Here is a 25,917-nt window from a genome sequence, read left to right on the forward strand (position 1 = left end):
TCGCTCTCTGCCCCTCCCCTGCTCATGCTCTGTCTCTCTCAAAAATAGATAAAAAAATGTTTTTTTAAAAGGGCATGAAAAGATTCCAGGAAATGAAGCAATGGCAGGTGCAACTCAAAAAGTTTTGGTTCTGGAAAGAGACACAAAAATGAAATTTAAAACAGTGTCAAAGCTTGTGAGAAAGCTATTCAAGAGTAGCTTATAATAAATTAGGAAGAAAAGATTGTGAATGTGAATTTTTTTGGCTTCTACTTTGTATCTGTTTATTGCCATGTATTTAACATAAGATAAAATAAGATAAAAATCTTTCTGGTCTGTGTGGTCAGTATTTGAATCTGAGAAAATCAGTGATTAATCAGTGAATATGCAGTAGTGCCAGTAAAACGGTGGGTATATTTTATCGGGTGTTCAAATGACTGCAACATGCTCCCAGGGGCAGGTCCAGGCTCAGGTGCGTGTTCTCTGTAACACCACACCATCTCTCAAGGAAGTGAATTGAAATGTAGTGGAGAAGTTATGAATTGTTATTGTTAACAAAGCTTACAGTTATTACTGTGGCAACTGAATCCTTAATATGTCCTTGGTGATCGAGGTGAGATGGCATTTAATTCCCTAAGCTGTATGCCTTCTGCTTTCATTTATAAAAGCCAGTAGAGGGCACGTGGGTTAAGTGTCCAGCATCTGCTCAAGTCATGATCTCGTGGTCTGGGACTTCAAGCCCCGCGTCGGGCTCTGTGCTGACAGCTCAGAGCCTGGAGCCTGCTTCAGATTCTGTGTCTCCCTCTCTCTCTGCCCCTTCCCTGCTCCTGCTCTGTTTCTATCTCTCAAAAGTAAGTAAATGTAAAAAAAATTTTTTTTTAATTATAAAAGCCAGTAAATCATTTGCAAACACATATATACCATTTATTAATAATCGCTTGCTACCCACCTGACAGCTGATGGAGGCCAGAGAGTAATGGCTTGGTTTGAGAACTGCCCCTCTTACCCTTCTGTGCCCCCAGAGCTCCGTTTATGCTAGGGAAATCAGGAGTTGCCCCGCCTTTCCTAGGGAAAGCTTGTGTCCAGTGCAGAGTTGCATGGGAGGACCCAGCCCTGCTTCATACAAAGGAAAGTACCTCCCTGGCTAAGCTAGGAGCGGGAGGAGAGGTGTGAGGTCTGGTGGAAGGGAGAGGCTGGGCAGCGCAGAGCCCCCAGGGACTCCAGTCACGCCCCAGCAGCGGGTGCAGTGGTACCTATCAGCACAGGAGCTAGGTAGGAAGCCATGCTGGCTTCTATGCTGGCCTCCGGATTCATCTAGCAAGTTTAGGGCGCTCAGAGTCTTTGGACTTTTTATTTCTTATGCCTGCATGATTCTTGCCTCAGCTTTTCCCAAGGCTCTGCCACTCTCTCCCTTGATTCAGATTACTGCTCAAATGTCTCCTCCTCAGAGTTCTTTTGCCACCCTCCCTAAAGAATCACCTCTGTCACCATCTCCCTCTCCTACTTTATTTCTTTCATTGCAGTGACCACTAGTTAGACATTATAGGTCAGTTTCAACCTTTTTGGTCTTAGGACCTCTGAAAATGCTTAAAAATCATTACAGAACCCAAAGAGCTTATATTTATGCGGCTTACACCTTTCAGAATTCACCATGTCAGAAATTAAAATAGAAATTTAAAAATATTTTTATTGACTATTAATAATTAATAATATTTAAAAATATTACTGCCGTTTTTCAGTATAATATAATTCCATTATATGTTAACATAAATAACTTATGAAAAATAACTATAGTATCCCAAGTAGGAGAATTACACGAGAAGAGTGATAATTGTTTTGTGTTTTTGTACCTGTCTTCTATTAATAGAAGACAGCTAGCTTATTACAATCTGTTGCAATATATTGTTTTGGTAAAAGTTCAGGAAGAAGATCTAGCCTCACACAGGAAGTTGAAAAAGGAAGGGTTACTTTAAGAGCCTTTTCATATAGTTGTGAGTATTCTATTTTATTGTCACACCAAGACTCAACACGTGATCATTTCTCAAAAGCTGATTATTGTGTGGTCCTTGTACCCTGGGCATACTTGTGTGACCTGCTCCCAACTTAATGGGTCAGATAGCTGCTTTTTTTTCTTTCTTTAATTTTTTTAATGTTTTTTATTTTTGAGACAGAGGAACAGAGTGTGAGCAGCAAAGGGGCAGAGAGAGCAAGACAGAGAATCTGAAGCAGGCTTCAGGCTCTGAGCTGTCAGTACAGAGCCTGATGTCAGACTCGACCTCACAAACTATAAGATCATGACCTGAGCTGAAGTCAGATTCTTAACCGACTGAACCACCCAGGCATCCCAAGCTGCTTTTTTTTGTCTTAAAAAAAAGTGGTCCCTGACTTTTGAAATTATGGCTTCCATAAAGTAGAATAAGACTTGCAAATCATTACTTTCATTATATTTTGAATAATCCTTTAAAAAAACCCACCTAATCTCAAAAGATCAGAGATGCTCCTTCTAAACCAAACACCAATTTCTCATGTGCACAAAAATTGGAACACTTTTTCCTTGATAGATTCACACATCATATTATGGTTACTGTTTTTGAGGTAGGACGCAAAATCTTAGGTTATTAGCTTCTAACATAATTCCTTGATAAATATTTGCTGAAGTATCTAATGTTTGTTAGAGAGCTTTTACTCATTTTTTCCAATCCTGTTTATGTTCACTACCTTATTTGAATAAGTGAATAAAGAACCATTCAGAAATATCCTTGAGCTGGTACAGGAATTAAGTTAAACTTTCGGGTCTACAGATATGTCCAGTACATTCGCCAATCACTTTATCTGCCTGTTCAGAATGTTTCGACATCATCAATCTATAATTTCGTGTTTATCTCTTTAAGATCCACACAGGTTTACAACACCAAATAATCTGGCCCTGTCAGCCCAGCTGCATCCCTCTGGATGAAAAACTCCTGCCCCAGCTCCTAAAAGAAGCAGGCTACACTACTCATATGGTCGGAAAATGGCACCTGGGAATGTACCGGAAAGAATGCCTTCCAACCCGCCGCGGATTTGATACTTACTTTGGTAATGGGAATGCACATGTTTCTTTTACAACCTAGACTAGCTGCAGCCATCTCATAAAACACACCTGACTGTAATCACATAACTGGAAACTTGAACACAGAATGAATCATTCAGCATTGCCGTGGGGCAACTTTCTTATGCCACCTCCAGAATCCTGGCTCTCTGCTCAGCCCGCGGTGGGCAGCAGTGCACAGGGAGGCACTTACCTTGCCAGAGTATTAAATGCCACTTTGGGGAAGTGTTTTCTACTTTCACATCTGAGACCACTGTACTCTAGAGACCTTTTTACCAAAAGGGAATACACGTCCTTTTTAAAAAAATTCCAGGGGCACTTGGGTGGCTCAGTTAAACATCTGACTTCAGCTCACATCATGATCTCATGGTGTGTGAGTTCGAGCCCCGCATCAGGCTCAATGCTGACTGCGTAGAGCCTGGAGCCTGCTTCAGATTCTGTGTCTCCCTCGCTCTCTGCCCTTCCCCCCACTCATACTCTGTCTCCTCTCTGTCCCTCCCCTGCTCACACTCTGTCTCTCTCTCTCTCTCAAAACTGAATAAACATTAAAAATTATTACAAATTAAAAAATAAAAAAATTCCAGGCAAAACCTAATATAAGAATATTTTCTTCACAAAGTCTCACACACTATAGTTTTTCTCTCCGTGGGCTGTCCCAAAGACTTTTTTTTCCAGAGATTGTGGAGAAGACTCCATTGGTATCCTTCCCCCCTTCTGTGAGGTCTGTTTTTGAAATCACTAGATTGGGGAAGACCATTTAAAAAAGTAAATAACATGGGGCACCTGGGTGGCTTAGTCGGTTAAGCGTCCGACTTTCGCTTAGGTCATGATCTCGCAATTCGTGGGTTCGAGCCCCGCGTCAGGCTCTGTGCTGACTGCCAGCTCAGAGCCTGGAGCCTGTTTCAGTCTGTGACTCCCTCTCTCTCTGACCCTCCCCTGCTCACGCTGTCTCTCTCTTTCTCTCTCTCCTAGAAATAAAAATAAAATAAAATAAAATAAAATAAAATAAAATAAAATAAAAAAGTAAATAACAAATGGTAATAGGAAGGATAATAACAAATCAGAGGTATTTTATACTGGATAGCCGTATAAAAATGTGAAACCTAAAGTTAGTTTTAAAACTTACCCTTTTTTTTTTTAACCTCTTATAAACTTAATTAACAGGCTTAATTTACAGCCTATTTATCTTACCAGTGGCTATTTATCTTTCTGATAAGTTCTTTTCACCTCATGCTGTCTGGCTGTTTAGCTACCTACTTCTCTCATTTGTCTCTTCGTTTATTTACAACCTATCACATCCAAAAAAGGAACATACCCTGAACATAAAAAGTTTAAAAATAAATAGAATGGCAGTGCTTGGGAGCCTCAGTAGGTTGAGCCTTCGACTCTTGGTTTCGGCTTAGGTCATGATATCACCATTGTGGGATCGAGCCCAGTGCTGGGCTCCATGTAGATCGTGGTGGAGCCTGCTTGGGATTCTCCCTCTCGACTTTGGCCTCTCTCCCCTCCTCATGTTCTCTCTCTCTCTCAAATACGTTTAAAAATAAAATAAATAACATAAATAAAGTAAAATAAAACAAAACAAAATAAAATAAAATAAAAATGAGATTGAATAGAAAAAGGTGGAATCGCAGCATGGCAACAACTCACAAAAAAAACTTACTGGCTGTAGGTGGACTTGACCGTGAACTCTGCAACTTGAGATTTCTTATGTCCAAAAAAAAAAAAAAAAAAGAAATGGCTATAAGAGTCACATTATTTATAAGATAAATGGAAGCCAGATGTTCAGGAAGAGTAAAGCATTTTCTGGCTCTTAGACTTGAGAAATTTCTCCTTTGGGAAAAAGTAAGGTGGACAACATCCTCAAAAGCAGCATTTTTGTAATAGAGTGGTGGTTTTCTTGTACATGTTTCTGTAAACATGTCTTTTTATTCAAGGTAGGGCCAGAGTGCCAAAGTGCACTTCAGTGATTATATGGAGCCCAAACAATGCAGTCGAAGCACATGGCTCTGTTGTGCCGGGTTGGATCTGGGGTTAAAGTTGAGATGCAGGACATCAGGCATGAGACCGTATGTTCCCTGCTCCCATCAGGTTCTCTGGACGTTGCTAAATACTCATGGCATTCTTTCCTGATGAACCTGGATAGATCCTCAGCATCCTCAAATAACAGTTACAGTCAGACTTGGGTGTAAGACCTCTGTCATTTTGGAAATTCTAGAGGAAAAAACAGACTGCATATCCTTGGACAATTTTTATTCAGGCCTTTGGTGAACACTGGGTTAATACCTATACACTGGCAACAGGAAGGATTATAGGTATTTTGATTGTTTTTTTTTTTTTTTTTACTAAAAGCCAAGTCATATATTTAAAAATTGAATTCAAGCCCCACATTCATATAGACTTGTAGATAGGCAGGTTTAATGACCACGCAGATGTTATCACTGTTATGACTTAGATGTTTTGTTAAAAAGCAGTCAGATGATTGTGGGGCTGGTTGCACAACTCTGGATACCTTAAAACCCATTGAATTGTAAACTTTATATGGGTCACTTTGATGGTATGTGAATCATGTCTCAATAAAACTGTTTAGGGAGCCTGGGTGGCTCAGTCGGTTAAGCATCCGACTTCAGCTCAGGTCAAGATCTCATGGTTTGTGGGTTTGGGCCTCGCATCAGGCTCTGTGCTGACAGCCAGCTCAGAGCCTGGAGGCTGCTTCAGATTCTGTGTTTCCCTCTTTCTCTGACCCTCCCCTGCTCATGCTCTCTCTCTCTCTCTCTCTCTCTCTCTGTCTGTCTGTCTCTCTCAGAAGTAAATAAAACATTAAAAAGAAAAAGAAACACTGAAAAAACTTCATTTAAAAAAACCTGTTTAATAAAAAAGCCAGAGAGTTAGTTGTTCAAAATGTATTTTCTGGGGCACCTGAGTGGCTAAGTTGGTTAAGTGTCTGACTCTTGATTTTTGGCTAAGGTCACGATTACATAGTTTGTGGGTTCAAGCCCCATGTTGAGTTCTGTGCTGACAGCGTGGAGCCTGCATGGGATTCGCTGTCTCCTTCTCTCTCTACCTCTCTCCTGCTCACATTCTCTTTTCTCTCTCAAAAATAAGAATATATAAAAAAGTATTTTCTGATTTTTTGCAAAAAAGCATAGAATACCATCTTCTTTAGGCTCAGCATATGAGTTCATATTTGTGAATCACTGTTGTGAGAAAAGCTGTATATGATTGTCACATGATTGTTTGGTATCAGTCTGGCCAAGTATGTAAATAAATAGTTCTATTCCTAGAATCCTCCTATTTGTAATATCTTTTTAATATTTACAGTTCATACATCTTGTAATCAAATAAATGCTATGCTATATTCTCCCAAGTAATAGAACAGTTAACGTTTACCGAGAAATAACCTGAAGTGATCTCCTCAAGCTCATACCCAGGGGTTATTAAAAATCCCAAATAGAATCCCAGTTTCCTGACTTCTTTACTAATCCATAGAAAGGATAAAATCACATTTGTGGATACAGTTCTAACTCTACTATCTATTAATTAACAAACACATTGGATTTCCCTTTCTCTTACATACATCAGGGGACAGATTACTGTTTAAAAGGTATTCTTAAGACTGAAGGTATTATTCAAAGGTATTATTCAGGACTTTGAATTTATTGCAACATGGAAAAGGAGGAAGTTAATTCACAATAAATTCAGTTTTTAATGTAAACTGTGTAAGGCTTTTGATTGTGATTATAGAGAATGTTCAGGATTGGGGGAAAAGCTACACCAGTTTTATCAACCTCATTTTAAGGTTAATAAGCATAATTTGTTAGGATGTGGTTCAGAGCTTATTTCTTTTTAGTGGCTTTATTGAAGTATACTTCATACACTATGTAATTCACTCAACTAAAGTGTACAATTTATTGATTTTTAATAAATTCACAGGGTTGTGCCACTGTCATCACCATCCCATTGCAGAATATTTTCATCACGCCCCAAAAAACCCTATCCCTGTTAGCAGTCACTCCCCATTTTCCCTGACCAGCCCTAGGCAACTGCTAATATAACTCTTTGTGTCTATAGATTTACCTTTTCTGGACATTTCATATAAATGGAATCATACAAGATGCATGATTTTAATATTTTAGGAAAATATAGAACATCTGCACAAACAGCTATTCATTGAGAAAGCCTATTTCATGTTTGAATCCAAATTGTAAGATAGACAGTTGATACCATTTAAGTTTGGGGCAAAACTGAGATCTCCATAGGTAGGAAAATCTACTTTCAGTGCCCCACATTAGCTTGATCTTTTGGCTCTGTTAAATTAGATCTAGAGCTCCTGTTTGGAAAGGTTTATATCTTTCACCAGTGGGTGTCAGCATCTGACCGAAGATGATTCCTCCTAGAGCCGCTTCTATAAATAACCTTGAAGCCAGTCTCCCAAGGTCAATATCAACATTATTTGAATCCTGTGTTCATTTATGTGATTACTTCATAGTATAAACTTGTAAGAAATCACATTAACTGTATGCCATTTTTGCCATTAGATAGCTTTAAAAGATTAAGATTTTGTCACCTTTGCTGAATTTGAGAGTTATAATACACAGCCTTATGTTCTGAAGAGTTGCCTGAAGAATGGATTTGAATTTTTGTAATAACATTTTAATGCCTCCTGCTAGCAAATATAGAGATGTTAAGAAGTGGTGCTCTGATTAGCCTTGTCATTTGATTAGCCTTGTCATGGGTAATCAATTGCACTAGGCAATTAAATGCTGAAACATTAGTTTGTTTAACAAGTTTTATGCTATGCTGACTACTTTCATCTCCCATTCTTGCTGTAGGATATCTCTTAGGTAGTGAAGATTACTATTCCCATGAGCGCTGCACATTAATTGAGGCTCTGAATGTCACACGATGTGCTCTTGATTTTCGAGATGGTGAAGAAGTTGCAACAGGATATAAAAATATGTATTCAACAAACATATTTACCAAAAGAGCTACAGACCTCATAACTAGCCATCCACCTGAGAAGGTAAGTCTTGCTTCTATGTGGATATCAAAATTGTGTTTAAGACAGCATCTCTTTAGGTGAATATAGGATAATGCTGCTTATTTAGGAAAAAAATCCATTCTAGAGGAGTTTCCAAATTTTGGAGTATATTGGAATCCACCTGGGAAAGCTTGATAAAAATAGAAATTCCTAGAACCCATCTCTAAGAGATTCATTCTTTAGGTCTGTGGAAAATCTATGTATCGGCATTTTAAAGAAACTCATCAAGGATAATTCTGATGCCAAGTGGTCTGCAGATTACAGTTTGAAGAATACTGTGTCTGCAGTGTTTTAGTAGAAATACAGTTTTATTCTTTTGGTGTGTTATGTGCATGTGCTATAAACAGTTAGTACATTGACTTTTTTTAAACAATAGCCTTGTATACAAGACGAGGCTAAATTATGGCAAATTTCCTGTTATGAGATCAACAAACTTTAGGTTCAGGGCAAGTCCTTTTAACTTTGTATTTTGGATATTCTAGATATTTTGCATCCCCATGTTAATTTTAGAATGAGCTGCTCTATTTCTACCAAAAAGTTCCTGCGAGGATTTGGATTTTATTGAATCTGTAGACCAACTTCACGAGAATGAATGCCTTAACAACATTAAGTCTTTCATTCCCTAAACATGGTATACTGATGAGCCTGTTTTTTACATTTACTACACTGAAGCCACTGTGTATGTCACGTACTAGAATCTTTTATCTAAAGGTAAAAACAGAAGAGAGTCAGAATTGCCTTAAAAACAAACTTTTTTGTTAACCTAGAGTTAACTTCATAAGCTAAATTCTCCGAATATACCTTTAAAATTAGGTCACATATTTGTGTTGTCAGATTAAATGTGGCTTCATTAAGAACTAACTATATTAACACTGATGAAATTAGTCCTTCAATAAGACCCTGAAATAGCAAATTCCAGAATGTGCAGTGTTATCTGGTGTTTCCAATTTTCTGCAGTTTGCCTCTTGGGCAATTACTGAATGTCTTCAGGGAGATCACAATTTGGATTTCAGTTTGTATGCCTGTTTGGATGTGGTACCTGAACACTGATTCCCTTTTTGGCATCGTTTCTTCCTGGCTATACCTCTGCCTATTCTGACTCAGCATTGGGGGTTCTCCCTGGTATCTCTCTTCAGTTTTGCCCTACTTGGGCTTTTTATCACTCTTACATGCTGACCACCTTGGAGTGGCCGTGCTAGCTGTGGAACATGGAAGATCAGAACATTTGCTCAAATATATGGACATATGCGGGTTTTAAATCTAGATCTGAACCAATGTTCAGAGAGGTGGAAAGATAACTGCTAGGTAATTGGCTTAGGTTCTCAGTTTTCCTCTGTATGCTTGGTGCTTTATAGATGGCACTAAAAACCCAAAGAATAAGATAAAGTCTTAAGGGAATTATTGTTCTTATCCTGTCTTTTGAGGTAGGCACTGTTTTATAGACAAGCAAACAAGTTGACTTGTTCAAGGTCACAGAGCTACTGAGAGTCAGAATCAGCATTGAAACCCACACTGACTCCAGAGCTCATGCATTCAACAAGCTTCCCTACTTCACAGCTAATATCCAAGACCAGAGAATATTAACCACTGTATGATTCAGCTTGAGCATTCCAGTCTTGACAGTGTATTGGGCTCATCTGGAAAGCTTGTAATAAACACCGATAACGAATATTGCAATTTATTGGGTGTGATGGGGGGTATCATCGGTCTTTAATTAACCCCTCTGCTCCCACCTCCCACCAGTGATTCCAATGTGCCGTCACAATAATTGATTCCCTTCAAACACAGAGGGGCAAGCTCAAACCAGCTGCCTTTTACAGGCTTACAATGTAACACTACCTTAATCATGCAACCACTATAATATGCCTACAGCAAAAATTAGTTCCCATTAGGCAACAATAGAGTATTCTCTCACAGTGCCCCTAACATTAAGCAGATAAGAGGAAGCAGCTGGGTAAAATAGTTCTTCGTGGGCGGGCTGCCTTATCTGGTGTGGTGTGGAAAGCTTGCAAGCCATCCAAACTTGTGTTATTAATATAGTGCTGCTCAGAGGTAGCATTATGGAAATGACCAGATGAGAACATGGTCATTTTCCTACAGTGTCTGAAATATTCTGAAGCAGTGTCCAGCATTCCCAACATCCTCCAGGTCAAGTTTCAAGCATAGACATAAATGAATGAAAGCATCAATACCGAGTGACAGCCCCAGAATGTTTAAGACAGCAAGTATGGATGATTACATTTTCAATTCTCAGTAAAATGACACATCACATAGTTGCAGGAGCTGCACTTTTCCTTATTTTATCCCAATGTTGAATTGATTCTGCGCCAATTTCTTAGGTGTTCTACGGAGACTGCAACACAGGCAACTTGTCCTGAGGTGGAAATCATTAAAGAAATGCACATGCAGTATCCACAAGCCATCTTAAAAATGTGCCTATTTTAAAGAGCACTTGAGGGGAAAAGGGCATATGGAGCTGTTTTGCCACAGAAACACAGTTGGTGCTGGGTTCGAGGAGAGCCTGCTAATAACCACTGTGCATGTGTTGGGAAGGAATGTCTTTTTTTCTACAGGGTAATTCCCTTCGTACTAACACTACGGTGTAAAAGTAACATGTCAAAACTAGCCCTCCTCAATAGCCTTACACTTTGCAGAATAAAAAAAAGTTTTCTCATAAACCTAACCTATTCGAAGCTTCTTCAAGCAAATGTGAATTTCTAGTGGTAGACACTTTTCCATGACACGAGTTGTAAAGAGTTGGCTTAATTTGAAAGTCAACAATAGAATAACAATTTAAAAATGCATCATATATTTTTTAATTTATACTTTAAATTAGGGAAATCTAAAGAAATGAAAGTAAGGCTTTCTTCTTCACTGAAACCAGGTTTCTTAGCATGGTGAGGATATTTGGAGTATCTGTCTTAGGAACTGTATGGCATAATAAGAAAGTGAAAAGATCCCTTAGTATCTTATCAATATGGTAATAACTTTAGGTAATAATGTCATCCTTTTATGTGATACTTAACCATTTGCTCATGATTCACATCTAGGATTACGTTTTATATTCCTAAGAAGCCTGAAAGGGTTATAGTTAGGGTTGATGTAAAGGTGGCAGCTGTAACTGGCTTGTTCTGAGAAGAGGTCTGGACCCAAGAAAGAGCAAAGGAGAGATCAGGGTCAGTCCATTATTAACCTGGAGATCCCTGGAGATCAAAAATCAGCTCCAGGACTACAGTGCTTTGAATCACCATACCTGTACGGTCAGAATAGACCCGCAGGTCTCCAAAGGCCCAGGCATGGTGAGAACTCAAGGCAGTAGACAGCACAGTAAGACTGAGGCCATCCTCAGGATGGCAGCTGCTGGCTTTAGGCTAACAGTGAGCCCAGCCTGCATCGGCAGGTGTGGGGAAACTGGCTATGTCTGTTCCCTGACGGGGGTCTTGGAACAAGTGGCTGCAGGCAGGGTCCTGATTGTGTTTGGAGAACCCTAGAGTCCTAGTTAACTTTTTTTCTTCCCCGTTAGGCTACTGTGTAGTACACAGAACAGTACTCTATGAAAAATTTTTTTCATTTAAAAATAGTATTGAAATGTTACGCACCTAGCCTTTTGGGGTAATGAGTTGTTTCATGGATAAAGTTCACCTTGTGAGTGCTGAAACTTTTTTTGAATGTTTACAATATTGGCTGGGAATACTCTCAGTTGTGTTGCATTGGGCCTCACCTTATTAAAGGAGTGTCCCTGTACACCATCCTGCCTCCTCCTGGTGAGCCAGAGGCATGTTGGTGTCTGTGTCTGTCTGCCCATACACCGTGCGGCCCTGGATGACTGCTGGTGAAATGGGAAGAAAAGAGAACTGACTTCGTTTGAGGAACACTTTTATCTTCACTTGTAAGTGATTAGGATGTGGTTGGCAGGTTGTGCGAGGTCTTTGCGTCGCCTGTGACGGTCACAGGCCTCAGGCCTCAGAGGATGTTTTCACTCCCTCTTCTTAGCTATGCTCCCTCTGTTTGAACTAACAGAAGCCTGACACTGGAAAAATGGGGCAATTGCTGCCAGTTTGTAACTTTGACCCCTCAAAGGTGATGGTCATGTCTTTAGCCCCTCAAGGAATCATTGTGGGAAAGATTTCCAGGTAATGTTTTGCTTTGAGTAGAATGGGAGTAGAATGATTTCCATACTGAATGTTTATAAGACTAATGATGGTCCAAGAATCATTATTTTTTCCCCATGATGTATTCTAAGAACTCTTCCCCACCATGCTCCCTGGCTGTCAACCCTAGAGATCACTTGCTGCTGGGGGTAACCTGCCCCTGTCCCCTTTCCTTCCCCGTGTGGATTGCCATGTTGCTGCTAATGACCTGGCTGCGAGATGTTCTCCTTGAGCAGCGAGCTCCTTCCCTCATGTCTCCAGCCCTGCCCAGAGAATCCAGACCAGGGTCACACACTCGGGCGTTTACAGGGGCCAGGCTGCTAACCTGAATAAGTGAAGCCACTCAGAACAGCGGGGAAGCTGTAGAAATTGGAGAGCCCTCGGGAGTGAGGCCTCTATCTCATGCTCCAGCCATTTGTTACCATATGGAGCATGGACGTGGAGTTGTTGGAGTTATGATTTTCCAAGAATTTTTTTAAAGAAAACCACAGTGTTTTATGTGAACTTTCCTGATTCTAAAAACTGTATGTGGGCTGCAAATTGTTGTAGTCTTCCAATTTTTAATCCTGCCCCCATCCAGACCGTGGCTGATGGCTGGGGTTGGTTTGATCTCGTGCTAAAGACCCAGACGGCTGCTCCAACAGCAGACCCTCATATTGCACTGTCTGGTCCCCAATGTCCCTGCACACATGTTCCCCTCTAGACGTCCCACCCTACGCTCCTTCCTCACCACCCGGGCAGGGCATGTGCTGGGCTTCCCTTCACTGTGGCCTGGGGGAACTCAGAAGTCTTGGTGTGTGCTTGGCTGGAGCCGAAAGTGTGTGTATTGAGGGGGAGTGGATGCAGTGTCAAAGATTTGAGTATTGGCCTTTGGAGTTGCAGTTTGGAATGTCTTCCCATGGAAGTAATGTACAAATAGGTTGTACATTATTGTAGATATCCTTTCATAACCTCACTTCCTTCATTAAATAGGTTTTAAAGCCGTGACTTTGGTATTAAACAGCTATTTTTAACATTTCGGTTTTGGGGAAAAAGTGTTTCTAAGTTCCAAAGATCTGAACTAAAAATAATTTTTTTGGTGTCTTTTTGAGTTCCATATGTGTATATTCCTTACACTATCCAGTAAGTTGTATAATATAGAATTTTAAAAAATTTATTGACAAGAATGAAGGATGAAATATGAGCATGCCTTCCAGTCTGCTTTCTAACTTTTCCTCATTCATTTGTGAGATTTAAATGCCTCAAATACTTTAACAGAATTGTATTATTATCCTTGGGTTGAAAAGTGGTTGTCTCTTTGAGGGTTTTCAGCTCATTAAGGAATTCTGTAGGAGCACAAAAAAAAGAGGCTTATTAAAAAAGGAGAAGCTGACCTGAAATACCACTAATATCAAATGCTATAAATTGGTGTAAAAGGTAAACTAGAATCAATGTATCACATTCCTTAGTCTCCAGGAATTAAATTGGCCATATGTTTGGTCTTAGATCAAAGACTAGCCAGGCGTGGTGTTCACTTGTTTTTTCCTATGAAAAATCCTGAACAGTCTCTTAAAAGATGGGAACTTGTTTACTGGCTAAAGCAAAAAGCTAACACATCTATTGGTTCATCTCCACACCATAATAGTGGAGCTTCTAATAGGAAATTGCTCTGCGATTAATATGAATGTGGACAAATCATATAACCGTTCTGAGCTTCAGTTAACTTATCTGTGAAGTGGGTGTAACATAGGCTGGATTTGAGTATTACATGAGACGGCATATGTAAATCAGTATCATAATGTCTAGCACATAGACAACATTTCATATATAGTTGTTATTATTGGTATTTTTATTATTTGTTTAGATCAGAGTCTTCTAGGTCATTTTAGAACTCAAGTTTTTAGTTTTAATTTTTTGTCATGTCTTTTGTTGCATTTTTAATATCTTTATTGATGTTAATATTTCACATACCATAAAATTCACCCAATTAAAGTATACAATTCAATAGTAAATTCACAGAGATGTGCAAATACCACCACAATCTAAAACATTTTCATTATTCCAAAAAGATGGAATGCCTCATACCTATTAGTAATCACTCATACCTCATACCTATTAGTAATGAAACCTAAAAGAAAGAAAAGAAAAAGAAACCTCATACCTATTAGTAATCACTCCCCATCCTCTTCCTCCCAGCTCCCTATAGCTCCTGGCATCTTCTGAGTATCTTTTCAGGTGGTTATTGGCCATTTACATACCCTCTTTGAAGAAATGTCCATTCAGAGTCTTACCGCCTCTTCTAATTAGGTTAATTGTCTTTTATTATTGAGTTGTAAGAGTCCTTGGTATACTCTGGGTGCAAGTCCCTTATCAGATGTATGATTTATAAATATTTTCAAGCCCTTCTGTGGGTTGCCTTGATATTACTTTTATTAACTGATAAGTCTGGACTTCTGTCTCTATATTTAATGTTTTCATGCTCTCTTAGCTAATTTGCACAAACTTTCTTTCCAGCCTCTATTTCTCTACCTTGCTCTTCAGTCTGTCCACGAGCCCCTTCAGGTCCCCGAGGAATACCTGAAACCCTACGACTTTATCCACGATAAGAATAGGCATTACTATGCAGGGATGGTGTCTCTTATGGATGAAGCAGTGGGAAATGTCACGGCAGCCTTAAAAAGCCACGGACTCTGGAACAACACGGTGTTCATCTTCTCCACAGGTATGTCTGTCAATAGGAAAATCATCTCTTGGCAAAGCCTGGGACATGATATCCGATAAATGGAATGAAGACAAATTGGAGCATTTAGCAGTACCTTATTAAAATAAATGTTAACTGCAAGAATGGAGACATGTTAATAATGGATAGAAAAATAGGTCTAAGGAAAGAATTATGGACCTTCCCCCTCTTCCTTCAGATGTCAAAATATTCTGGCAGAATGCTTGAAAACAAGCCCTTACCACCCGAGTAAGTATGAATGGACTTCACTCATACATACGCAGGGCAGCTGGGTACTGGATTCCTGGAGTGGCTGGTTCTCAGGCAGTCTCTCTGGTCCAGGCATCCTCTGTGAATAGGACTTCTGCTGACAGAGCACTTCGGGATCAGTGTAGAGACAAATTGTGACATTCGGAAGACAGAGTAGAAATGAAGCCATTTACATCTAGGCTAGAGTCTCCAAGTATAGATTTTTTTTTGTATTAAGCTTGTTTTCTGACAGTAAAATTCATAAATGTTGATTGTAAAAAAAACAGAAACGAAGAAGGAAGAAAGTTTTTGAACATATTTTTCATTATGGCAATGCCTTTCTGCTGTCTCATCTGTTATTTATGCAATTTTTCCTCCCTCTCATTAGACATAATTTTCTAAAACCTCCCTTCACTGTGCTGGGGTTACAGATCTTGCTTTTTTATCATACTGGGTACTCAGAGAGCACTTTGTATCTGAAAGTGAAGGTGCTTTTGTTATGGGAACTTTTCTTATATTATTTATTTCAGAATTTTTTGGCCCTCCTTCCTAGCTTCCTCTTATTCTCTCTTTATAAAACTCCTGTTATTTGAATATTGGATCAATACTCTAATTTTGTTTTTTTTTTTCTCTGCTATTTTCTTTATTTTTCTTCTACTATTTGGGAAATTTCCTTATCGTTATTTTGTGACCTTTTCTATTAAATTCATTGCAGCCACCATATTTTTTAATTATCAAGAACACTTTCTTATCTTCTGATAATTACTGTTTTATACAGTTCTGTTTTTACTTTGTATGTAATAATTTCCTTCACCAAAGCCTGTGCTTTTAACTATTAATTTTATGTAGGTGTGAGTGTGTATGTAGGTATGTGTATATATATACGTATACTTATATGTGTGTATATATGGGAACCCGTACATATATTTTTAAGTTTGTTTATGCTCTCAACAGTACCCCTCTTCCTTTTAAGGTCATTTGTATGTTTTTTGGGCTGCCTTTTACGAAAGAGGCTTTCTCAAATCCCTGGTAATGCTTGGCTAAAACCTAAAGATTTGATCGTAAAACTCCAACGGTGAGGACAGGACTTGTCTTCTGGTGATTTTCACCGTAAAGTGACTGTGTGAGGCAGGCAGGGTGACATATTGAGGAATTAATCTGGGTATTCGACTCGCAGTTTTTTAGTTTTTTGTTTTTTTTTTTTTTTTTTAGTTTTCTTTTAAAGAATAGTTTTATATTGCTTTAATTAGGGATTGCTTTCGGATCAGGCATTTATTGAGTGCTTGCTATGCATAGGACAGAGTTCAAAGTGCTTTATGTGCCATGCACGAGTTATCTCAATCCTCACAGTAATTCTCTGGGGACTATTATTATCCCATCATGCAGATGTGAGAACTGAAGCACAGAGAGGCCAGGTAACCTCCCCAAGGCCACACGGCTAGGCAGAGCCAGGCAGCAACTTTTTTGGCTCCACTGCAGTCTCCTGCCTCTGAGAGGGTGCAGTGACAATCTGCATGTTCTTATTGGATCTCATGATATAGCAGACCTTTCCCTGTGGTTTGTTGGAGTATTGATCTGCTGAGGAGCCTGGGCGTGGCCAGTAGTATTGTTCCTTCGCTTTAGTGCTATTCAAATAGTACTCTTCATTTTCTAAGTATGCCCTGCTGTGAAAAGGGTAGATATAAGATAACGTGTGTCTTCCCTCAGCCCCTTTTCAGAAAAGAAAAACTTAACCTTTACAGAAAAAAAGGGAGACATCTCATACTTCAGAGTCTTCTCAGTTTACTTTATTTTAAGCAGACTGTTGAAGCACTTTAATCAGCCCTGGAATTGAATGCTTATAGAGGTCACTAGAAAGAATGAATAAAAAGGGAGACCAACACATTTAATACTGATTTAGTAATTTTTCCTGGGAAATGACGTCCCATTTGCAAGAACTGAAGTTATAAGTTTATAAAACAAGCCTTTGTTGTAGAGATCTTAATTACACAATTTAAGGATAAGTGATTTCTTGAAATGAAAATATATGTGGATTAATGTTATCATATACAGAGAGAAAAGTGCTCAGACAGAAGTTTTCCTCTGGAAAACAGTTAATTATCTGAGAGGGGCTCCTGTGACAGTGGATATTGCTGTCAAGGATGCATGGGAAGAGGCAGAATAACATTTTTTCATGATAAGTGACAGCTGGAAAAAAAGCACTATTTAAAGATCTTTTATTATATGGTTTCAAATATGTTTACATAGTTGATGTAACTACCTTTTAAATAGTTGATCATTCCGTAAACACCCATAATGTATTACTTATTCAAGTTGCCAAAAAATTTTTTTTGAAGCTTTGCACCAAGATAATGGGGATTACCTTATATATAATAAGGCTGCCTTATATTCTAACACTATGGTATATTAATGGATACATTGATCTGGGATCATCTTTGCTTTTTGGGGCTAAATTCAACCTAATCTTGTGTAGATAAGTTTTTATTAGACTACTAAATTCAGTTTGCTAAGGCTTTATTTAGGATTTTGGTATCAATTCAGCAGTGCAAGCGGGGTTGGTGGCTTCTTTTCTTCCTGTCGTTTTTGTTGTCTCAGTTATGCTCACTTCATAAAATAGTTTGGATGGTTTTTCCTTTTTTTTTTTTTTTTTTTTTTAATTCTCTGGAACAGTTTACAGATTGTTTGAAAGGTCTCTCTGGTTCAGCTGGTCCCTGGAACCTTTTTTGGAGGATTTTTTTTTTTAATTATCCCCATAGTTTAAATTTTTTACTGAATTACATGTAGGTGTAGGTCTTTAAAATATCTAAAAATTAATTTTGCCTGAAATATACGAGCCCTTTGATCTGCATGCTGAGATTATTTTTCACTCTGGAAGTTTTCCTTGTGCATATTTTAGCTTATTGCTTTTGTTCTGCTCGGTTTATTTCTCAAAAAAATAGCTTTAATTGATAGGTTGAATCACTGATTCAGCTTTTCTGTCGTTATTTTCAGTTTTCTGTCCTTTTTCTCAGTCTTCTGGATCTCCCCTGCGAACGCCAGTTAGACATTGTTACATCTTGACTTCTGTTCTTTAGAATCTCCAGTGTTGATTATTATGGATTGTGTTTTTAGTTTCTTACGGTCCTTTCTTTGCCTCAGTGAGTTCCCCTTTCTTGTAAGCTCATTGGTGATAATAATGACTACCGTTGGTTAAATATTTACTGCGTGTTCAGGCCCTGTTCTAGAGCCTTCCCTCTACTTTCACATCATTGGTCATGTTGTTAGCATTAAAGCTCAAAGCGACCTTGTGAAGCAGGTTTCTTTATCCCTGTTTTGTAAGGGAAGAAACCAGAACTTAAAGAGCTTAAGTGATTTGTCCAAAGCTACTCTTGTGATCTGAATGTGTCCACTCAGAATTCCCATGTGCCGGTTGGAAGGGCAGAACCCTCACGATTGGGGTTCGTACTTTATAAAAGCCCCCGGGGAGATCCCTAGCCTCTTTCTCCACATGAAGACACAGCAAGAGGACGTCAGCTATGAACCAGCAAGAAGGCCCTCACTAGGAGACCACACTGGTCCCTTCATCTTGGGCGGTCCAGCCTCCAGACCTGGGAGAAGGACGTTTCTGTTGTTTATAAGCCACCCGGTCTGTGGGATTTCGTTATAGCAGCCCGATTGGATTAAGAGAGCCACACATCTAACAAATGGAAGAGCCAGAATTAAAGCGCGGATCTCCTTGAGGCCAGCACCTATTAGCCGTAATCGATTAGGCTTTTGTATCTCATCTTCTTTTCCTTTTAGCTCATCCCATTGTCCCTTATCTTTACTTTTGGCTTTCTACATTTCTGTTCATAGAACCTATGCTCCTCCTGAATCTTTCTGAAAAGACCTTTGCTGAAATTTTCATTTTCACTATAAATCATTATCAGCTATCTATTCTTCCTCTGAGTATAAGCAGTGAAGGATCTGTGCACACAGAGTACATGGCCCTCTCTTGGCCTCGGGTCACTGTTTCCTAGTTAATCAAAAAAATTTTTTTTCAATGTTCCTATTTATTTATGAGAGAGAGAGACAGCGTGAGCAGGGGAGGGTCAGAGAGAGAAGGAGATATAGAATCGCAAGCAGGCTCCAGGCTCTGAGCTAGCTGTCAGCACAGAGCCCGACGTGGGGCTCAAACCCACAAACCTGTGAGATCATGACCTGAGCCAAAGTTGGACGCTCATCTGACTGAACCACCCAATCACCCTGGCTAATTCCTTCTCAAATCTACAGTTTGAGGTCAGTGGCCTTTAGGCATCAAGTGAACTTGAATGTCACACTTTTGGCTACCTCTCTTTTGGCTACCTGGTTCTTGGACAGCTACCTAGCACACACAGGTACCAGACTCTTCCTATCTCCCTACCTTCAGGGCTTTACATCTGGGTCATTTCCCAGGATACAGTGTGTTCCACTGTCAGATGCTCTTCTTCTACTTATTGTTGTCTGGGACATGTGACCTCTAACTGCATATGAGAAGAGGAGGAGGTGTGGCCCCTGGGTGGCTCAGTTGGTTGAGCGTCCGACTTCAGCTCAAGTCATGATCTCATGGTTCATGGGTTTGAGCCCCCCATTGGGCTCTGTGCTGACAGCTAGCTCAGAGCCTGGCGCCTGTCCTTGGATTCTGTATCTCCCTCTCTCTCTGACCCTCCCCTGCTCATGCTGTCCCTCTCTCTCTCCCAAAAAGAAAGAAAACATTAAAAAAAGAGAGAGAGAGAGAGAGAGAGAGAGAAGGGGAGGAGGTAACAATTCTCTGGTCATGTAAAATATTAACACTGACCCTCCCAGCCTGCCTTCCTGCCTCTTTTCAGGGAGATAGAATGGCTCTGTGTCATGAGGCAAACAGGGTTTGCCAGCCCTCGTCTCTCCAGGCTAGCTTCTTTGGCCTTACTGCTTGTGGGAATTTCTCCAAGATTCTCCTGGGTACTACAGGTTGTCAGTCAGTCCTGCTTTCTCACATTGTGATGGGTTTTCATCTTATTCTGACTCATCACAACATGATACTACACCTTGTATTCTGTGTCTGTTATTTTAGTAGGATATTGCTCAAGAGAAGCCGTACTAGCGGCTGATAGGAAGATACCATTTTAACCTGGGCCCCTATCACCATGCTGATCTTTATAGTTGCTAAACTCCAGGAATCTTCACTGAAGTCTGACCCGGAGTAAAATGAGCTAAAATTAGAGTCAACTCTCAAGCAACTAGATTGGAAGTTAAAACTAGAAACACTGATTTTTTTTTTTTTAATTTTTAATGTTTTTTATTTATTTCTAGGAGAGAGAGAGAGAAAATGTGAGAAAAGGAGAGAAAAAGAGAGAGAGGGAGACACAGACTCTGAAACAGGCTCCAGGCTCTGAGCTGGCAGTCAGCACAGAGCCCGACGCGGGGCTCGAACCCATGAACCGTGAGATCATGACCTGAGCCGAAGTCGGACGCTCAACCGACTAAGCCACCCAGGCGCCCCTAGAAAAACTGATTCTAAAACCTTGGAAAGAAAGCAGTGATGGATCTCAACATCTTCATGCAGCTATTATATGTTTATATTAACTCTTATCAGAATAGCCAGTTTCACTTACATATAGATGAGAGTTTGACTCTAAGGAGAAACCTGACTGCAGTTCTCCCTCTGGAGACTTCTTCTGTGTTCACTGACAGTTTCACTGCCTGAGGTAGAATTTAATAATGTGCTATAATAATGTGATTCAAACCCGAGGAAACAGGGCCTGGATCTGGCTGATGTTAGAGCAGTGATTCATTTCTTCCAGTTTTCTCGCTTGACTTTGCTTAGCACTGCCCTACTTTGTGGGCATAAAAATACCGGGTACATTCAAACAAATAAATGTTGGATCCATTAGTATAAGAAACCCTGATAGGGGCGCCTGGGTGGTGCAGTCAGTTAAGCATCCCACTCTTGCTCCTGGCTCAGGTCATGACTTCATGGTTCCTGAGTTCATGCCCCACAATGAGCTCTGCACTGATGGTGTGGAGCCCGCTTCGGGTTCCTTCTTTCCTTTTCTCTGCCCCCCCCTCCCCTGCTTGTATGCTCTTGTTCTCTCTCTCTCTCTCTCTCTCAAAATAAAAAAATAAACTTAAAAAAAAACCACTGAAATAATCTAGCCTCATTTGGTGAAAGTGAGGCAAAGACAAAAGCTTATGGTTTTTTAGGTTTAGATGTTTGGGAAAGCTGATTATGTTTTTTTTTTTCTTAAATCTCCTTTTATAATCTGAGGGTGATCCACAAGGCTTTTCATTCTTTATCATCATTATCTGACCCCTTGAGGTGGTTATTCTTCATTGGCCACCTGAGGATCACCTTCAGCAGTGGGGAGTTTGTTACAAATGCACTCTCTGAGGACATGGGTGCACGACATTGGGACTGTACTAAAATGTACTAAAATTTTTTTAATGTTTAGTTTTGAGAGAGACAAAGAGACAGAGTGTGAGTGGTGGTGGTGGTTGGCGGGGGGCGGAGTGGGGGGGACAGAGAGAGACGGAGACACAGAATCTGAAGCAGGTTTCAGGCCCTCAGCTGTCAGCACAGAGCCTGACATGGGGCTCAAACCCACAGACTGCAAGATCTTGACCTGAGCTGAAGTCAGACGCGTAACTGACTGAGCCACCCAGACGCCCCTTAGTCCCATGCCCTTACTACATATAATTACAACCTTGATAGATTTATGCTACTCTTTTTATAATGTGTGATTATTCTTGCTGTTAACAAATGTTGCTTGTCTCATTACAAACATAGTATTCTGTTATTTTTATACAAAGATGACCCTTTGAATCCCTCTTTGATAGGATATGATCAGCTTTCCTGCCAGTTAGTTATATGCACTGTAGCCTCGGTTTCATTATGTAGTGAATGCAGGTTGGCTGATCACTTGTTCACTCAGTCTCTGATCGTAGATAGATCAACAGAACATAGTTCCAGCCCTTGGGAACCTCACAGTCTGGTGAGGCAGACAAGCAAATATATCACCATGATGCAGTGGAAGTGCATGGATGCAGCCATGGCACTGTGTGTACAATGTAGGAATGCCTACCAGAGCCCAGGCATCTGGGAAGGCTTTCTGAGATTTAAAGGCTGGGAGTGAATTGGCCTGATAAACAGTGTGCAGGTGGGAAAGGGATTGGATGGCACACTCAGCTCTGAAAGAGGAACATGAAGAAGGGCAGAGAGGAGAGAGCAGTTCTTCAGGAGGCGCAACAGGGCTGGAGCGCAGAGCGCAGGATGGGGAATGGCCAGACCTGAGGCTGCAGAGCGGGGCAGGGGAGTCCGTGCACGCGCAGGAAGGAATCTTGAAGGTACATTGAAAGCTGCAGGGAGGCACTGACAGGTTGAGGCAGGATCAGATTTTCATTTTAAGATCGATGTGGAGCATGGTTGGAGGCAGGCAGACCGTTTCGGAAGAAGGCTGTGACAGTGAAGGCGGTAAGAGGAACAGGAACAGGAAAGGCAGGGGACATGGATGGCGATGAAAGGGCAGACTGAAGAAATACGCAGGAGAGCTTGGACCCGTTACTGTAAGAGTTCTTGTTACTGGGAGAGGTGATCGTTCTGTCCTTCTGTGTTTTCCGACCTTTTGTCAGCTCCGGTGGCAGCCTTTGATGGGGACGTCCCTTCTGTTGGCAGTGCGATGCGTTTGCAGAGAGCTGGAGGAGTGGCCCCAGTGCCCATGTGGTCCGCAGAGCAGAGGGTCCGCGGGTCACCTGAGACTGGGCCGGGGCTCTACAGCAGTAGTTAGAAATGTGCAGAGGTGGCTGTGGTTGTCACGGTGACTTGAGGGTGAAGCCATCTGAGGACGGGCACCTGCAGTGCTGAGGCCAGCCCTGCACGGTGGAGAAGCGTCCTGACACAGGCGTCAGCAGCGCCGCCCCCGAGGAACACTGCCTAGAGCCCGTTGAGCAGCACATTTCTATGGAACAGAGTACAGAGCCTAGACTTCTAACATTTATCACCTGAGTTTTCACACGATTGTATGGAATTGAGTATCGTAAACAGAGCAATAAAGAATCTTAACTAATTCTCATAAATCTCATGTCATCCTCATATACTGAATACTCTTAGAAACTGGTCCTGACAAGTGGAGGGCTCTGTCACAGTTTAAATGTACTTATGCACTTGGCACACTTCTAAATATTATAGAAATTCTGTGCCAGGAACAAAGTAATCTGACTGCTGGCAAACCAATCTCACTAGATTCTTCGAACACTTAAACCCATTTCTGACAAAGCTAAGGAAAACCTATTAAGGAGATAAGTCATACAGTGTGTCCACACTGTTTTTCTCTTTGTAATTATCCCTTTATTGAACATATCTACCACAGAGGGAAGTAGGAACACATGATTCAAAACTATGAGGCCAAAATGATCTTCTCCTCAGCCAGAAGTCATTAGTCCATTATACCTCTTTAGACTTGATATGTTAAGGTCATATCAAAGCACGTTGGATCACCTGAAAATATTATTAGTCATAGTAGTAATCATACAGATTTATTGATTACTTTATTGAGGGGACATGATAACCAGTACATTTTAAAGGCCTCCAGAACAATCTTGTGTTTGTATTCTCTGTGACAAATCATTGAACCCATAAGCTCAGAGTCTAAGGCAAAGATGCTTCTTGTTCCCTGTGTATCAGACAGATATTCAAAGTTTTATTATATAGCTTATTATATGCTGTAATATAATGCTGTCAATATATTATTGATATTTGATCTTTTTAGCAGGAAAACATGAAATAATCTTTATCTTTGTACTTAAAAAATGTTTTTTTAAGTTTATTTATTTTGAGAGAGAGAGAGAGAGAGTGCTCACCAGTGGGGAAGGGATACAAAGAAGGAGAGACAGAATACAAAGCCTGCTGTGGGGCTCAAACTTACAAACTGTGAAATCATGACCTGAGCCAACATTAAGAGCTGGAAGCTTAACCAATTGCACTCCCCAGGCACCCCTATTTTCGTACTTCTATGAGAAGCATTCTTGCCCTGAGTTTATGAGGAATGGAAGATGCATAATGAACTGAGCATATTTATTGACTAAACTGCAAGAAAGTTTCCCATTGGTTTGGATTTACTTTCTCCTTCTTTCTCTCATTCCATTTTGGAGGCCACGCTTAAGATGAATCCATTTCTTATATTGTATCTCTCTCCAAACTCGTTGGAGGCAAAACTCCCTGGGAAGGGGAGAGGAGTGTTAGGTGGACAGCCTGTTCTGGAGGATAAAGCAAGGTGAAAGCAGGCTCTGTATGGAAACGGTCACGTGGGAACCACAGCCAGCAGGAGGAAGGGGCTGAAACACAGTCAGGTCACCTCAAGCTGTGGAGACAAATACACAGTAGACAGCTGGAAGGTGAAAGAGGAGACAAAATGGTTTAGGAATGATTAGTTTATGAATCTCCAGAAAGTAGATTATATTTCTTTTTTTTGAACATTTTTTTATGTTTACTTTTTGAGAGAGAGAGAGAGCACAAGCAAGGGAGGGGCAGAGAGAGAGGGAGATGCAGAATCCTAAACAGGCTCCAGGCTCTGAGCTGTCAGCATAGAGCCCGACGCGGAGCTCGAACCCACAGACTGTGAGATTATGACCTGAGTCAAAGTCAGATGCTTAGCCGACTGAGCCACCCAGCCCTCCTCCCCCCCCACCCCCCCAACCATAGATTGTATTTCAAGTATTTTTGGTCTAGAATTACTCTGGAAGAATTTAGGAAAAAAACAACCAAAATGTATGTGGCTCGCTTTTCACTGCTGAAGAGTGCAAACGCTCTGATTGTTCCCTATTTCACTCCACACGCGTGGGATCTTCCTGGAGGCAGTGGAAACTGCTCTGCGTGCCTGTGGACTGTATTTGTAAAGAGGCATTTACTCAAAATACGGGGAGCTCCAGGGCCAGCTTTTGCCTGTTTTCTGTCTCAGGTTCCGGCACACGCTGGCTTTCTACAGTGCGGCTGTGGTTCTCTAACCTGGTCTGGGGGCCTCTCTTAGCCAAGCACAGTCCCCTGTCTTTCTTTCCCAGGGTTGTGGAGACCTGCCTGTCTGCCAGGGCCTGGGAACCAGGGCCCAAGCTCTGTGTGGGAGATGGTCCCGCTGTGCTTGGCCTCAGACAGGCTGCATGGCCTCTGCTTTCAGAAGCACGAGATCCCCCCACCAGGCCTAAAAACAATAATAAAAATATATTTGAACAAACCTCAATCGCCTCTCTTGCTGACTTTGGCATTGAGGTACAAAGCACCAGCAAAGCATGGTACACAGAAATTCTGCCTTCCAGGTTTGTTCCCTTCTTACTGAACGACCTTAACCTTGTGGGGCTCTTTTTTTGTGTTTTCTTAATGAGAAAATATTTCAGAGATTATTGGCACCACAGGTTTATTTCTTTCCGGCAGTTTTCAGTCTTAACCAAGTGTAATCTCTGGGATCTCCTCTCTATTTTTCTCTCACAGTTGGGCCTCATCTAATCAACCTCCTCTAAGATGACTGTGCCAAATACAGTGATTTTTTATTTTATTTTATTTTATCATTTCTATCCTGGAGCACTTTCCTACTTGTGTGGATTTTTTAAAAAATAAGGAGTGTTTCAAAAAGTTTGAACATGCCTTAAAACAAGATATCCATGGATATAGAGACTACCAAAAAAAAAAAAAAAAAAAAAGCTGGACCTCTATCCTCACAACAGCTTGTGATTTGGTAACATAGTC

General features: G+C 40.6%; 1 protein-coding gene across 3 annotated transcripts in view; it reads left to right on the forward strand.

Annotated features, from left to right (window-relative positions):
* ARSB (arylsulfatase B) overlaps positions 1-25,917 on the forward strand; it is a 163,613-nt gene that overhangs the window by 12,125 nt on the left and 125,571 nt on the right. For all 3 annotated transcript variants that reach the window (XM_039247455.1, XM_039247456.1, XM_039247457.1), the window contains exons 2-4: positions 2,871-3,057; positions 7,903-8,093; positions 14,756-14,963. In XM_039247455.1, the coding sequence (XP_039103386.1) occupies positions 2,871-3,057; positions 7,903-8,093; positions 14,756-14,963 (586 nt within the window). The remainder of the gene's footprint in view (positions 1-2,870; positions 3,058-7,902; positions 8,094-14,755; positions 14,964-25,917) is intronic.

The sequence above is a fragment of the Hyaena hyaena genome, unplaced genomic scaffold (genome assembly GCF_003009895.1).
Source record: "Hyaena hyaena isolate Hyena2069 unplaced genomic scaffold, ASM300989v1 scaffold_299, whole genome shotgun sequence".
Lineage (NCBI taxonomy): Eukaryota > Metazoa > Chordata > Mammalia > Carnivora > Hyaenidae > Hyaena > Hyaena hyaena.